The 15,137-nt window shown below is 48.6% G+C and overlaps 6 protein-coding genes across 6 annotated transcripts; 3 read left to right on the top strand and 3 right to left on the bottom strand.

Moving 5' to 3' along the window:
* Nucleotides 1–674: 674 nt before the first annotated feature.
* Nucleotides 675–3,694, top strand: FOBCDRAFT_259323 (uncharacterized protein). Its single transcript, XM_059611243.1, has 3 exons — nt 675–1,216; nt 1,266–3,015; nt 3,066–3,694. The coding sequence occupies exons 1-3, from the start codon at nt 1,029–1,031 to the stop codon at nt 3,399–3,401; spliced, it is 2,274 nt and encodes a 757-aa protein (XP_059464631.1). The 5' UTR covers nt 675–1,028; the 3' UTR covers nt 3,402–3,694.
* On the bottom strand, nt 3,675–8,284 carry FOBCDRAFT_249423 (uncharacterized protein). Its single transcript, XM_031179813.3, has 9 exons — nt 7,356–8,284; nt 6,849–7,298; nt 6,770–6,793; nt 6,644–6,719; nt 6,547–6,590; nt 6,389–6,488; nt 6,080–6,337; nt 5,910–6,012; nt 3,675–5,856 (listed from the first exon to the last, which is right to left on the bottom strand). The coding sequence occupies exons 1-9, from the start codon at nt 8,092–8,094 to the stop codon at nt 3,853–3,855; spliced, it is 3,798 nt and encodes a 1,265-aa protein (XP_031045700.2). The 5' UTR covers nt 8,095–8,284; the 3' UTR covers nt 3,675–3,852.
* A 1,742-nt stretch (nt 8,285–10,026) lies between these two features.
* FOBCDRAFT_27672 (acyl-CoA N-acyltransferase) lies at nt 10,027–11,096 on the top strand. Its single transcript, XM_054704137.2, has 2 exons — nt 10,027–10,659; nt 10,737–11,096. Exons 1-2 carry the CDS (start codon nt 10,246–10,248, stop codon nt 10,887–10,889), a joined length of 567 nt encoding a protein of 188 aa, XP_054560112.1. The 5' UTR covers nt 10,027–10,245; the 3' UTR covers nt 10,890–11,096.
* A 1-nt stretch (nt 11,097) lies between these two features.
* FOBCDRAFT_158588 (Sec63 complex subunit SEC62) lies at nt 11,098–12,661 on the bottom strand. Its single transcript, XM_031179806.3, has 3 exons — nt 12,084–12,661; nt 11,482–12,032; nt 11,098–11,429 (listed from the first exon to the last, which is right to left on the bottom strand). The coding sequence occupies exons 1-3, from the start codon at nt 12,487–12,489 to the stop codon at nt 11,238–11,240; spliced, it is 1,149 nt and encodes a 382-aa protein (XP_031045693.1). The 5' UTR covers nt 12,490–12,661; the 3' UTR covers nt 11,098–11,237.
* A 159-nt stretch (nt 12,662–12,820) lies between these two features.
* FOBCDRAFT_27684 (mediator complex, subunit Med21) lies at nt 12,821–13,491 on the top strand. Its single transcript, XM_059611528.1, has 3 exons — nt 12,821–12,902; nt 12,953–13,061; nt 13,114–13,491. The coding sequence occupies exons 1-3, from the start codon at nt 12,861–12,863 to the stop codon at nt 13,371–13,373; spliced, it is 411 nt and encodes a 136-aa protein (XP_059464632.1). The 5' UTR covers nt 12,821–12,860; the 3' UTR covers nt 13,374–13,491.
* Nucleotides 13,492–13,608: 117 nt separating this feature from the next.
* FOBCDRAFT_199796 (Haloacid dehalogenase-like hydrolase-domain-containing protein) lies at nt 13,609–14,645 on the bottom strand (the record flags this gene model as incomplete). Its single annotated transcript, XM_059608955.1, has 4 exons — nt 13,609–13,784; nt 13,833–14,303; nt 14,351–14,379; nt 14,434–14,645. 4 exons carry the CDS (start codon nt 14,643–14,645, stop codon nt 13,609–13,611), a joined length of 888 nt encoding a protein of 295 aa, XP_059464633.1.
* Nucleotides 14,646–15,137: the final 492 nt, after the last annotated feature.

Here is a 15,137-nt window from a genome sequence, read left to right on the forward strand (position 1 = left end):
CTGGCTGGAAGAAGACCCTGACATATGGGCGTGAGATTGATTTGCGGGTAGTTTCTTGATACAATGCCCCAGCAAGGGCTAGTTGAGAAGCTCGAAATCAGTCGAGAAGGTGTTTGCGAAGCAATCGTCATGTATGTACGAGGTCGGGAAATAAATTGTTCTGTGTATGTCGGAGAAATTCCTTGAAAGTGAAACAGATGTCAATGTCCTGCTCAAAGTTTTTTTATACTGAAGATTGAGTTGTGAAGAGAAGAAGTTGAGATTCAATTTGATTGTCCTGATGGAGGTAGTTAGTGTCCGACCCGTCTAGGCTGCTTCCTTCCTTGTCGTTGATCAGAGTGAGCGGGACATCTTATGCTCTAGGTAGGCAATCGGCACCAATCACTCACTGCAAAGGTTGGAGAGATAGAGAATGGGGTACCTATATATTGTTCTGATTGAGAATTGTGTAGCTCTGTTTATGTCCTGTCAAATGCTACCATTGGTAAATTTATACGGCAATAACTATCATAGACATGTTCTCCATCACCTGTAACAAAAAACACCCCAAACCAAACAAAGGCAAGTGTCCCAATTTAGAGTGGAGTGGCTGAGCAAGGGCCTCTCCCTCTAGGTATCCCTGTGGCGTGGCGTCGAATTCCCATACGGAACGTGTTCTCGAATCGAATGCGCCTCCTGAATAGCGACTCTTTTGTCCTCCTTTATTATCCTCTTCCTATCTTGTCTATTCTCATTTTTTGCCCCTCATCAGCATCATCTCCTTTCGCGCCTGGTGAGCGTGATTGTGTGATTGATTTTCTGATCGTTTCCTTCTTGTTCTTTTCCGTATCTCACACCTTCAGCTCCTCAGCCTCACCCTATATGATCGCCAGTCGCTAATTGCTCGCTCTACTGCCTAACCTGGCTTGACCTTGCTTCTCTGATACGGTTACGGCCTCGATATATACTTCGATCATTTGCGACGTGCGGTCTCTACAATAAAAGCCCAAGTTACTCCAAGCATAATACCTTGGCGCGACTAGCCCAACATGCGCTTCTCGCCTCTTGCGATCCTCGCTGGGCTGTCAGCTGTAGCTCTGGCCGAAGAGGAGAGGAACCCGGTGACCGATCCTACGACTTTCAATGGAAAGGCCGTACCGCCATTCAAGGAGCTCACACCATCAAACTGGGAGGAGGAAACAAAGAAGAATAAGTTTTGGATGGTCAAGCATTACAGGTATGTTGAGCTGGGTAAGAGTGTGGTTCGGATGCTTACGAGTTATCAGTCCCTACTGTAAGCACTGCACGAGATTTGCTCCAACTTTCCAGACACTCTACGAATTTTACTACACCTCAAAGCCCCCGACCGATAACCCGGATGACACTTTCACAAAGTACTACGATTTCGCATTCGGCACGGTGAATTGCGTTGCCTACTATGATTTCTGTATGGACCACAACATTCAGTCATACCCGACAACGATCCTCTACGAAGATGGAAAGGTGCTCGACACGCTGCGAGGAATTAAGAATATGACAGCGTTGACGACCTCGGTCGAGAATGCGCTATCCAAAACACACCCAGGACGCCCTGCACTCGTGGAATTGCCCCAACCTGGCGATACTGTGTACCCTGCACCCAAGGCTGAGGAACCAGCCGCCGAGAAGAAGGTTGAAGGAGCTCAGGGAGACGCTAAGGCTCCTGTAGAGAAGCCCGCAGTTAATGCCGAGAAACCCCTCGACGCCGTTGCTGAAAAGCCGGTCGAGGAGCCAGCCGGTAAAAATGCGGGCAAGTCTCTTGATGACATTACCGAGTCACCCAAGGATGCAGAGAAATCTGACAAGACCGAATCAACCGAGAAGAAGCCCGAGGAATCTGCTGCTGCTAAGGACGAAAACAAGAACACGTTTGGCGCTGATTGGAAGGTTCCCAGCACAGGCCAGATGCTGAAGAAGACCAAGCCCAAGGATACCACTCCTAAGTACAATTTGGAGGGTACAAGCGTGCCTCTGACTCCTGAAAACTTCGACAAGTTGGTCACAAGCTCGAAGGATCCCTGGTTTATCAAGTTCTATGCACCTTGGTGCTCTCACTGCAAGGCTATGGCCCCTACATGGCAGCAGTTAGCCAAGAACATGCAAGGAAAGCTCAACATTGGTGAGGTCAACTGCGAGGCGGATCACAAGCTTTGCACACAGATGGGTGTCAAGGCATTCCCTACCATCTATTTCGTCACAGGCGCCGAAAAGGCTGAATACAAGGGTCTTCGTGGAGTTGGTGATTTTGTTGCATACGCCGAGGGTGCTCTTGAGGTTGCTGGTGGCGTTATTGATGTTGATGCCGAGAGTTTTAAAGAGCTTGAGAAGACCGAGGAGGTTCTCTTTGTCTACTTCTACGATCATGCCACTACTACCGAGGACTTCAAGGCACTGGACGCCCTACCTCTCAACCTCATTGGGCGGGGCAAGATTGTCAAGACAAGTGACCCTGAGCTTTGCTCTCGATTCAAGATCACAACTTGGCCCAGACTTCTGGTGTCTCGCGAGGGCCGTGCTACTTACTACACCCCTATCACTCCTAATGAGATGAGAGACGTCGATTCTTTGGTCTCCTGGATGAAGTCTACTTGGCTCCCGCTTGTTCCTGAGATGACTGCCATTAACGCCAAGCAGATCATGAGCCACAAGCTGGTTGTGCTTGCAATTCTGAACCGCAATGACGAGGACCGCCTACAAAATTCCATCTCAGAGCTCAAGAACGCCGCCAACGAGTGGGTTGATCGCCAGGTGCAGGAATTCCAGCTTGAGCGTAAGAAGCTCCGAGATGCTAAGCAGATGAGAATCGAGGAGGCCCAGAGCCGTGACGATCAGCGTGCCCTTCGTAATGCCAAGGCCATCAAGATTGATATGGACTCTACCCGTCGTAAGGAGGTTGGCTTCGCTTGGGTTGATGGTATCTTCTGGCAGAGGTGGATTGCCACAACCTACAACATCGACGTACGAGATGGCGAGCGTATCATCATCAACGAGGAAGACGTAAGATATCTATATATTCATCACGATTGACTATACTAACAGATTCATAGCGGCATCAATTCTGGGACACTACCCCTACAGGTAACCAGATCATGGTTAGCCATACCTCTATCATGGACACTCTTGACAAGATTGTCTATGGCCCCAACCCAATCTCTCCCAAGTACACCATCGGTACTTTCGCCAAGTTCTTCTTCGACATCAAGATGAACTTTGTCGACCACCCATTCCTGTCAATGGGATTTGTCATTGCCGTTGGCTTTGGTCTCTACTCTTGGATCCGCAACCGTACCAGACGGTCTCGCGGCACTTTCTTCCGCATGGACGACTCCCTTGGCCTCAAGGATGGCCTTCTGGGACAGAACGGCAATGACAAGTCTGACTAGACTTGCAGGCTGTGAAACCACCGCTGTTGAGCGGAAAGGGGAGAAGAGAAAATTGGACTGATACATGTCAATGCAAATCGACAGGGGTTATTGGAATGTGTTCACAACAGGATTTGCTATTGTCATGTGTTGATAAATTGCGGAGTTTTGGGTCTGATATCTATTTATTTAGATTGCGTGTTACTGTATACTGATTGAGCTGATGCGGGAATACCACGCTTGCGTACATGTCACGGTCCGTCCTACCTTAAACCAACCTATGTGCTTGAAACGTGCTGATGCAGTGACCTCTTGTTTTGACTCTTTTCTCTTGCCTCTTGTCTCATCTATACTTGACTCTTATAAGACACTTCACACTATGGTCGTACGACCTAACACATTAGTCTATGTCAGGGAAGAGCACCATGGCTCTTCAGGATAGTAGAGACGGCTTAGGCTATAATTAAGGTAGCTAAGTATATAAAGAATTGGTGAGATCGTTGAGGGTTAAACCAGACTTAGCGATGTCTCCAACATCAACCAAGAAATCAAGAGGCATCTCGACGAGTGTACCACGGATACGCGACAGCCACTCCTTGACCTCCCTCACACCACCAGGGAACTCGGATTTCACAATGTGACCATACTCAACCTTGCCCTTCTTAAGCTCCGCCTTGACATCTTGGTCCTTCTTACCAGGTATGATGAAGTACTGAGAGAAGAAAGTATCGTACTCCTTCCAGGTTCTAACTCTATTGGTAGGAACAGGGTGGAATGCTCGATCAAATGTCTCGGTGTTGACACGTGCGGTGCTGGTCCAGAGACGTTGGAAATCTGGGCTGAGCGGATCGACGACGAGATGATCGGCTGGAGAACCCCAGTCGTAATCGTTGGGGTCTCGATCGACGGGTGTCCAGTTTCGATTTGGCTGGTCCCACCGTTGATCAGGAACAAGGCCGAGATGCTTGCGGAAGAGGAAGCGGCGCAGAGAAGCGGCAAAGCGGGAGGCCGTGTAGGGACGTCCGTTCATGTATGACTCTACAGGCGTAGGGTCTTCAATGACGACTGCGATCTCGGAATCGTGATCGCCGAGTTGTGAACGGTCGTTCAAGTTGGCTGAACCGCAGATAACAAGGCGGTCGTCGACGATGAGAAGCTTGCTGTGAATGTACAACTCCTCGGAAACGAAAGCGTTAATCTCGTCTTCAGGATTGCCATCCCAGCGTAGATCAGTGACTCTAGGTCCTTTGTCCATGTAACAGGAGCTGATAGTGTCGAGAGTGTTGTCGCCAACTTTGCTAGCCCCCTGTTGGTATCTCTGGTATGAATCTGCGCCACCTCCCTGGGAGTGACCCCCCTGAGAGTACCCTCCTTGCTCTTGTCGCTGCGGTCGGTCATCATATCTTGATTCAGAGTGGCCCGAGTAACGTTGTTCCTGTCGGCTGTCATATCGGGAAGAGCTTGAGTGTTCACCATACTGTGGACGATCATCGCGGCGGGAGCCGTAGCTATCAGAATCCTGTCTCCCACTGTAACGTGGGTCAGCTTGAGGATGCTCATAAGGATTACGCTCAGGTCGTCCATATCCTGCATCTGGCCGCCCCCCATAGTCGCCTCGGCCGCCGTAACTTTGCTGCGAGGAACCGCGGTAATCATCATCACGTCCGTATCCCTGTTGAGAATATCCTTGGGGCCTAGACTCAAATCGAGGATCGGCTCCAGGGTGGGCATAGGGATCTCGCGCTGGTCGACGCCCGTACTTGTCGCCTCGACGGTCATCGTCGCTATCACTGTCACGTCGTCTCCCGTGGCTACCACCTCGGCGGTCATCATCACTGTCGCTATCGCGTCTGTATTTGGACCCAGAGTGACCTCCACGGTAGTCATCGTCCTTGCGTCTGCTGTCTGGTCGGGAGTTGTAGCCCCTCTGAGACTCCTGCCGGTAATCGTCTCGCTGAGACCGGTCCCCATAACCTCGGCTTTCATAGTTGTCACCTCCTCGTGAGCCTGAGAAGTCGCCTCGACTCTGTTGGTACTGATCACGTGCTGCCCTTCCAGATCCCTCATCTGGGTAACCGCCCAACTCACGGTCTCTCTCCTTTCGAGCCTCTTCGTATGACACACCAGTTCGGGCTTCCGCATCAGCCATTGTCTTGGAAGTATTGATTCGATCGAAATTTCGGAGGTTGTAGAATCCAATGTACCTGCTTGTATCTCGGATGCCTGCCTTCTGAAGCTTCTCGATGATACTATACCCACCACGCGAGATCGAGTCATATTGAAACTCCATGATGGCTCTGGTTCCCAGAGCTCCCTCGTCCTGTAAGTCTCCTGCAAAGGCCGGGACGGCTGGCATCAAAACCCAGACATGAAAGGGTGTTCCTTCATGGTCAGCGCGGATAATTCGTTCTACCAACGCAGCACCGATTTTGTTCTTTACAACTCGTTGCTTATCATCGGTAGCGGTGATGAAGAACTGATTCGTTAGTAAATACTTGTAAAACTAAAGGAGACTAGAAGTATACTTACTTGGTTCTCAATGTAAACGTAGAACCTAGAGTTCTTGATGGCGTCGATGTACGCGTTCTGGATCGAACGCTCAAGAGGGTGACCAGACGACCACTCAGCGCAGCTGTGCCGTATTAGTAAGTTTTATACACGTAAAACCCAGAGAATAGGGTAGAGGCAAGTAAACTCACCTTCGAATCATCTGGATGTGAGGCATGTCACCACGACCTTCAGATCTGTGCCCACGGTCACGATGAGGGTCATCATGTTCCCCAAACGATCTCAGTCTATCCATACCACGGCTAAACTGCTGTGTTAAGCCACCCAAGTAATCATCCTCGCCTCTAGATCGTCTATCTCCAGAACCGGAGGTATCTCGTGGGGGCAGCTCGAGTTTGTGATACTTGCCAGGGTTCTTCTCCTTGTATTTATCTTTAAAGATGAAGTTCCTGTGTATGGTTAGGGACCATATAGACAAATTCGAAGTTGTGGCAGCTTACCATCGGTCGATAAAGTGATCGACCATGTCACGAGTGATAGGTCCGTTCATGCTCAGAGCAACATCTGACCAACCCATTCTCGAGCTCTTAGTTCGGTCGACTAGAACCAATCAGTTACGGTTTCCTTAAGAAATACTCCGATTAAAGGGATGACTTACGCTTGTTTTGATCCCAGTCCTTAACATCAGCGAAGTCGTAGACTCTGCGGAAACTTGTTAGTATGACTCTCAACTTTATTTCGAAAATGAGACATACCTAGCATTGTTGTAGTCTTGTCCTGGGTAGATAATGGCATCTAAGTTACCGGGATGAGCGTCGGCGATGGGGTGACCTAGTTGAGATAGTGAGTGACAAGTTCCGCTATATAGCACACAAACTTACTGTTTGTGTCCCATCTTCCAAAGCCTAAAGGTTTTCAAATTAGCATTTCTTCTTTTAAGTAAGCCAGGAAAGTCCATACACATATCCAGTCCTCCCATAAACCCAATCTTGCCGTTGTCAATGACGAGGAGCTTCTCATGGTGCGCCCAGTACAGAACAACACCATCAGCAGTACCATAGACAGCCTTGATAGCATCTCCAGATGCTTTGGCAAGATCGAAGTTAGTTAAGGCCTTAATAGACTTGCCCAATTCCCTCTGCAGGTCGTAACCCGTGGGCAAGTGGTCAGGATGCCGGAAGACATGAATATTCTTGTGCAGCGCTTCAAGAGCAGTCCTCGTATGGCTGCTATTGAGGGTCAAAGCTGCCTCGACCTCCTTATACACGATGATGTAAACCTGGACGCCGCGCTGTGCGGCCTGTTGGAGCATTCGATCCAGACGGTATTGTTCGTTCTTAGCAGGGGGGCGGCGAAGATACAACTCAGGGCTCAACCACCAATCAAGAATGTAAATACTTTCCTGCGCCTCTAAAATAAACATGTCAGGTAATTATCGAAGAAAAACTATGGGTTGCTGTGACTTACGCTCAAGGGCCTGGGAGACGGCCCAGAAGTATGAAGCACCATCGACGTACCACTTAACGTTGCCTTTTGATTCTGAGGCAAATGAGTGATATCGGTTCACTGCCTGCTGTCTTTGGAGATATTGTGCAGCAGCATCATGAGAGTGGTCATCGTCGTGAGATTGCTTTCCACCTTGTGGGCTACCATCGCTTGGTGGTCGGTCATAGCCTCCCTGGGATGGGCCTTGGGAACCATAGCCTTGGTTGCCGTGACCTTGAGAGTCATAGCCTTGGCTTCCATGGCCCTGGCTTCCGTATCCCTGGTTGTCGTGGCCTTGGTTACCATATCCTTGGGACTGCCCGTAGCCCTGGGACTGTCCGTAGCTCTGAGACTGCCCATAAACCTGAGATTGCCCATAGCTCTGAGGAGGACCTTGGTTGCCGTAGCCTGAGTCTCCATAGCCCTGGTTGCCATGACCTTGAGACTGTCCATAACCCTGGGACTGCCCATAGCCTTGAGAAGGACCTTGATTGCCATATCCCTGATTTCCGTAGCCTTGGCTGCCATGGCCTTGAGATTGACCATAACCTTGACTTCCGTACTGGCTTTGTCCTTGAGACTGACTATAGCCGTAATCTTGTCCATGGGACTGCTGACTCTGTCCGCTGTGAGATTGTGATTGAGAGCCATGCTTATCGTCATCGTCCTTCTTGTTCAAAACGCTCTCGACGTGCTCGCCGACCTTCTTAAGGAAATCCATGTCGGACGACGAGGATGAGGACTAATACCTCAACGAGCCAAGGTCTTGGCGGTGAGGCTCAAGCGGAAGATGTATAAAGATTTTCAAAATAGTTCTATGAGTGATATATGTCAAGAATAAACCAACATAGCCAAGAAGTAGTAGATTTCAAGTAAGAATCTGAGTTGTTTTTACTCACACGACAGTGATAAGCTGACGGATTGTAAGAAGACAGCTGAGCTTGGAAGCTCAAGTGGGGAGCTGATGACGCCGATGATGGCCATGGAATGCGGAGAGCCAATGAATGAGAGATGCCGTAAATAGGTACATCATCAGGGTTGCGTTATCAATTAAATGCTCTAGACAAATAGGGAAGCTTCGTATTTTCATTGGAACATTCATCAAGTTGTGGGGTTGCACATAAAAAGACACTCACTCAGAGAATCAGCAACGACACAACTAACAACAAGCAAACGTGAATCACAGAGCATTTATACAGTGACCATCACTCTCGTTTCATGTCTTTTCAAGCTGATTCACGCTAAACAGCATCCTACTGAACTGGCAGCTTTGACTGCCGAAACCAAACCCCGGTAAAAGACTCTAATGCAGGGCAACCCATTGGGACAAGTAACTAAAAATCTACCGAGCTCGCATGTCCAGCTGTATAAGGGCTCGTGTGAACTGCTGCTTAAACCCGAAAACCTCTTGGCCTGCAACAACTCATCGAAAGATGAATAGCCGTGATAGCCTGTTATGCTTCCTTGTGTGAGATACTATAACTGGTATAAGCTCAGTCAACTGATTATGATATCAACGCTGATATGGATCACTCAGCCTGTTTTCGGCAACCGAGATTAACAATGTGATTGTCCTGGATTAGCTACAGGTGTCCATGACTCGGTGTTTGAACACCGAAGGATGAGCTGATAGAGTGGACTTTGTCACGATGTTATCCACGGACCAGTACGAAGGAGTTGCAAGGAATATAGTGGACAGACAGTACGAAGAGTTCCCGTTCTCCATCCGTCCCGTCCCGTCTCGTTTCATCAACCCATCCATGAATTCACTAGCTTTCAGGCCTCAACTCTTAGTTAGCCTTGATCGTCGGTCGACTCAACCAGTTTTGAAGCCACCAGCAAAGGCAAAAGCAATTCTCAACTGCCAGATTTGTATATGCGCCATTTTATTCCGACAATCTGTGGCAACCGTGGCGTGCAACCTCTTCACGATTGCTTCCGCAGAGAGTGAAAGGATTCGATCCAATCCAGAGTCGTTCTGAGGGTGTAAAAGAGCCAACTTGGCTGGCTAACTAAGTCGACCGGGGTTGGTTGATTTGATGGGTTGCGGAGCCGTCAACTTATACGCTAAAATCCACTGGACACGCAGCCCAGGCAACTTGCCGTACCTTCAGGGCTGCTGCAATTACCCGCCGGGACGGTAACTACAGGGCAACTCCACTGATGGAGGGGACCATCTCAGGAACTGGAAGCTGGTAAACTTCCATCTTTGCTAGGGCACCTTGTAACCCAAACCTTGCATCCACGAGCCCAGCGTTTACCTTAGCTTGCAGTGGCTGCAGGGGAGAAGGCGACTTTTTTTCTGGTTCACTGAATCACACTCACACGGACGGAGAGACCTCATCTTAAATACTGTAGTAACCTAACCTCTAAGGAGAGGCAAGGCAGGTAATCAGTCACGTTTTGATGCTCAGGTCTCTTTAACATCCATGACCATTTAACTCCCTGAGCCGAAATTCTCCGACTTGTTTTTCTCAACACTTTGTCTTTACAATTCCTACATTTTCTAACCTTCAACTGCTTACTTGAGAGCCCATCAGCCCAAGTTTAAAATCTTCAAGTAAGTCTACTACTACTAGCTTGCACCGGGTTCGAGCTCCTAAATCGGATCACCCATAAGTTATCTCCCCTCATCGGGTTGCCTAACAAGTCAAGCCTCTGATAAATCTTGTACAGAATTTCTACACCAGCGTTGACCGGTATTTCACTGATCAATTCAAATATCCATTGCGGTTGGATACATGGTCTCCAATCCTGCAGATGCTTATATGATAAGGAAGCATTGTACACTGAGACACAACTTACTCTCTTGGAACCACTTAAACTCAAGACTCTCGACATAAGCTCTTCCAATCAACAAGATATTCTCAACATGACAGCTTCAGGAACAGTGGCCCTCTTCTCACCAGGGCAGCATGGGCACCTGATACCCTATCTTGCAGCCATTCATGCCTCCTGTATCACTCACGACCGAACTATCGCAGAATTCCTCCCGCCCCTATCTCACGAGAAACTTCTTGCTTGGTGGAAAGAGCGAATTGCAGAGGTGGCAGACGGAAAACGGCTCATATTCATTCTCCTGAACGACTGCGAACCCGGAGCTCGGCCGAACGGTTCCGATGTGGTGGGCGTTGTCATGCTAAGTATGCCCTCTTCAGAAACTGGCCCATTCCGCGGTGTCGTTGAAAAGCTTCTCGTCCATAAAGCTTTTCGCGGTCGAGGTGGTGCCAGAACTTTGATTTCTGCCCTCGAAGCTGAAGCGACCAAGCGTGGTCGAACTATTCTGGTAAGTTCAATGTCCATCGTAACTATACTAACGTTAGCTCTTCGGCATGTAAGTCCCGGTAGCTAACAACTGCTTAGCTTCTCGACACAGAGACCGGAAGCCCAGCAGAAGAGGTGTATAAAAAGCTTGGTTATGTCGAGCTTGGCCAGATCCCAAAATATGGTCTAAGTCCAAATGGAGAACTCAAGGGCGGTACCTTCTTTTGGAAACATCTAACGTTGCAGTCCTGAGGAGCTATCATGGAGGGGTCAAGTGTATCGAGCTCCTGTCATTGACAAGGATCGACTATTCAAAAGTGCTGTAGAAAATTCCCTTCATTGGAGGAAAACGAGGCGACTCGATATTGCTGTTCTTATCATGGACTATGGCTGGCGAGGTGCTTCGGTTTGTTTTCTAGATATCCATCCAAAATTTGAACATTTCACGACAAAATTGGCATTGTACATGCCTGTATAATTAGAAAAATTTCATACAAAAAAGAAACCGCTTTGATTGCTTTCCACACTACACGGTAGATCCACGATACTATTACAACTCCCAAAAAAACGCCATCACCCAAGGTCACTTTTAGATGCCATCTACTCATCGTCATCGAGCTCTTCAACTCTTGGGGCCTCGTAGTGCCGTTGCTGCACATCGCCAGTCTTGACCTGAGTATCCGTACCAGTTGTAGTCGCACTCGTGTTAACTTGACCAGTAGCGGCTGCGAAGGCGGGGTTGGGGGTGGTTGCAGGGGCAGCAGACTTCTTCTTTTTCTTCTTCTTCTCGGTCTGTATGCATGTTAGTAATTTGTTTCATTCTCTCGTAGCATAGTCAACTGACCTCGTGCCAAGCCCAAACGGGTCTGAAACTATCCATGAAAGAAACGTCCTCCCACAAGTTGGGGAATAGCCATAGGCCAGGTGGCGTAGTGAAGTAGGTGATACAGAACAGGATAACACGAAAGATGGCCATCAAAAAGAACAGTCCGAGCAGACCAAGGAGTCCCCAACTGAGGTAGTAGACACCCTGGCGCAACACCAGAGGCCACAGAGGGTACAAGACGATAGCGAAGATAGCAAGGAGTGCAAGACCAGCGTAGATCTTGCGCTTGAGCTGGCTACCTTCCCACAGCCAGCAGTAGTACATATCGTCCTTTGCCTCTTGTTGCTGCTCAATCTTGACAGTCCACTGTCCTTTAACACGTTTGGGCTTCTTTCCGTTCGGGCCTGCCTGTGGCTCGACCTTGGAAACTCGGAGGGCAAGCATGCTCAGGGGTAGCAGCTTGAAGGTGTTCTCGAGAGAAGCTCGGTCGGTGATTTCTGGGAGAAGAGGGTTCTTCTTGCGGGCTTTCTCATATGCGGGGGACTGAAGAGCTCGGAGGGCTCGCTTGACTAGATTGTGTCAGCTTCTGGCGTGGAAGATATTGGTGCCATGTGGCCTACCTCGAAACATGTCCTTTCGCTCGCCGTTCAGAATCACAGTTCTGGGCTTGAGATCCTGGCCTCGAAGGAACGAGGCAAGAGCAATAGCCTTGGGGTTGGGGGGCCCCGGCGTAATAGGCTGGGCGCGACCCTGCTGGGGAGGTTGACCGTGATCATGAGAATGGCCGTTGTGATCGTGGTCGTGATCATGACCTTGCTGTTGCTGTTGCGCGCGCATTCTCATTTGCTCTTGCGCTTGTCTCTTGATATGCTCGATAAATTCAGGGACAGTCATGCCGTTCTTCTCAGCATCAATGGCGAGTTGGCGCTGCATTGCCTGGATCTGCTCGGGTGTAGGTCGCTGCCCAGGTTGCGGCATGGGAATCTGCCCAGGCTGGGGGCCTGGCTGGGGAGGTTGCTCAGACATATTTTACTGCAAAAGTCAATGTAAAAAAGAGTGTAGAGAAAAAGTTTATTGGGTTAAAGAATTGGATGAGAGAGACAGAAGCGCACGAAGGCGAAGTAAAAGATGTGGACTTGACAGGTTTAAGAAAGAGTGAACATGGTGTTGCTGCCACTTGGACCATGCCGTGCCAATCATGTCATAGCTCGCCCAGAGACAACGGTGTTCACTTCCTTCCATCACTGAGCTCCAGAATTTCCGGGGCGGATTGTTGATTGCCCGACCTCCGGCATATCTTCACGTGACAACTAAGCCAGTGTGAGATTGAGGTGTGAATGAGCCTTGAAGCTGTAAATCATTAGAACTGCTTTGTTTGAGAGCTTCCAGCCAGCATCATGGGTGATCGATTAACACAATTGCAAGATGCTGTAGATCAGGTGCGACCAGAGTCTATCTCATAAATATCTTCCGCTAATAAATTCTACAGCTGGCCACACAGTTCGTTGCATGCCTTCACTATGTCAACAAGCGACATGACCTTGAAACACTTGGCCCTAATGACAAGGTTCGCGAAGTGAAAGATGCTCCAAAAGAAGGCATGTCCAAACTCATAACGCATTTGAAGGGAAACATGCTAACTTTCCTCAGTTGATTCACTTCCTCCAGATGAGTTTCGAGCGGGTATGGTAGAGTTGTCACAGGATCTTATTGTCAAAGAGCAGCAAATCGAGGTCCTCATCTCATCTCTCCCCGGCTTAGACAACAGTGAGATGGATCAGGAGAGATACATCAAAGAGCTGGAGGAGGATTTGAAGATTGCTGAAGCCCAACGCCAAGAAGCAATCAAGGAGAAAGATCAGATTTTGTCTGAGCTTGACAGTGTTATTCGCAGCATACGACGACCATAATTACGGGTTCGGTCTGTTTTTGACACGTTTATTGATGCGTAGCGAGGAGTTCAGGGTACGAATAACCAAATGGAAGGCTGACAGCCCATGCAAACGAGCATTTTATTATTTTTGTTGAAAAACCATAATACAAAGGTATCTCAGCCTAGTGAGCGCCTTGAACGCCACCGTCTAAAAATTCTATCATATGCCCCATAATCCCCTCTATTTCGTAACCAACCTCAAATGTCATAATCTATGCCTTGTTTGAAGTAGATTTGAAGAACTGCGGGTAGACATTCCGTAGCTCTCGCAGATGCTGGATTTGGTATTGCGAAGCAGGGGTTTTGGGAGCTGGTACTCCCTCCTCAACGAGATGAGCTGCTGTCCAACCAAATTTCTTGGCTTCTGTGCAGTTCAAGGCAGAATCATCTAGAAGGGGTGAGATGGATTTATGGGTAACAGCGTGGGGGAACTTACCAACAAAGTAACAGTCCTCCACACGCTCGACGCCTGCCTCGCGCATGGCCTTCTCGTACATGCGGGGATCTGGCTTGCAGAGTAATGGTTGTTCCGCATAGTTGCAGTATGTGAGACCATCGAAGATGTCCTCGATGCCCAAGAGGCGAACAACTCTCTTCCCGTGGTTCACATAGGCGTTGGTGAAAAGCCACACAGTAACCTTGGACTTGTCGATATCCTCTAGGAGTTCGCGTAGCTCAGGGTTGGGCTTGATGATTCCTTCGAGGGGTAAAGCATCGTCCACTTTGGCGTTGTAATCCAGAGGATCGATTTGGTGATGGCGCACCAACCCCTCAATGGCGAGGCCGTAGTTGGTGTAATACTCTTTGTGCAGTTTCACTGCCTCATCCCAAGGAATCTCCAGGTGTTTAGAGAAGTACTCATCGATGAGTTTGGCCATTATGTCATGGACTTTTGCGCCTTCATTTACTGTTAGTTTTAAGTAATCATAAACGCTAATTTCAGTCTTAGCTTACTCCGCGGATAGAGGCAGTTGTCAATATCGCTGTCGCACAGTTAGCTCAAAGCCTATAAGAGGTGAATTTTCGAAAAGACTAACAAGAATAGGACCGGCTTTCCCGGGTTCATGTCCTGAGTACTGCCCATATTGAATTTGGTATGAGTCTGAATATTGAGGCTGGGGTTGTGGTTGGCAAGGTGAGGATAGCGAGGTGTAAGATTTGAGTTGAGCAATAAAGAGGAGGCAACTAAAGGTTTTGAGAAGCGCTTCAATGATGATAATGCGGTGACACGTGGTCGTAATTGGTACATTGAATGGCTATGAGGAGGAGAGAGACAGTTTAAATAGAATTTTATAGGGAATGGCGATCTGGGCTAAAAACGCAAGGCTAGTAAGTAATCAATCGCTTCTTTGGATCAACTCTGCAGTATCCGTAGGTCATCGTCGGTATCCGTCCGTTGGTGCGCTACGTTTCACCCAATGACTCTTGCGGTGTGGCTGAATAATGAGCAAAGTTCGGCGCGGATCGTCTTCCGGTCTCCGATCGCGGGACTGTCATTCTGTCACAAGTTGCTTTTGGTAACATATGAGTTGTTGTTGAGCAAACATTCGAGGAATGTCATGGAAGACAACCCCTTTGTTTGATAGAATCTCCATTTAAAAACACGTGTGAATAGGTCATAGGACTTCGACTCCTAGATCATCATGGCATAAAGCTTCATGGGCTTTAAAGGAGGCTGTCAAGCCACGCGTAATACTATAGTCGTTTACATGATCCATGCTTACAGGGAGTTCATCATGAG

This window comes from Fusarium oxysporum, chromosome IV (genome assembly GCF_013085055.1).
Source record: "Fusarium oxysporum Fo47 chromosome IV, complete sequence".
NCBI classification, from domain to species: Eukaryota; Fungi; Ascomycota; class Sordariomycetes; order Hypocreales; family Nectriaceae; genus Fusarium; species Fusarium oxysporum.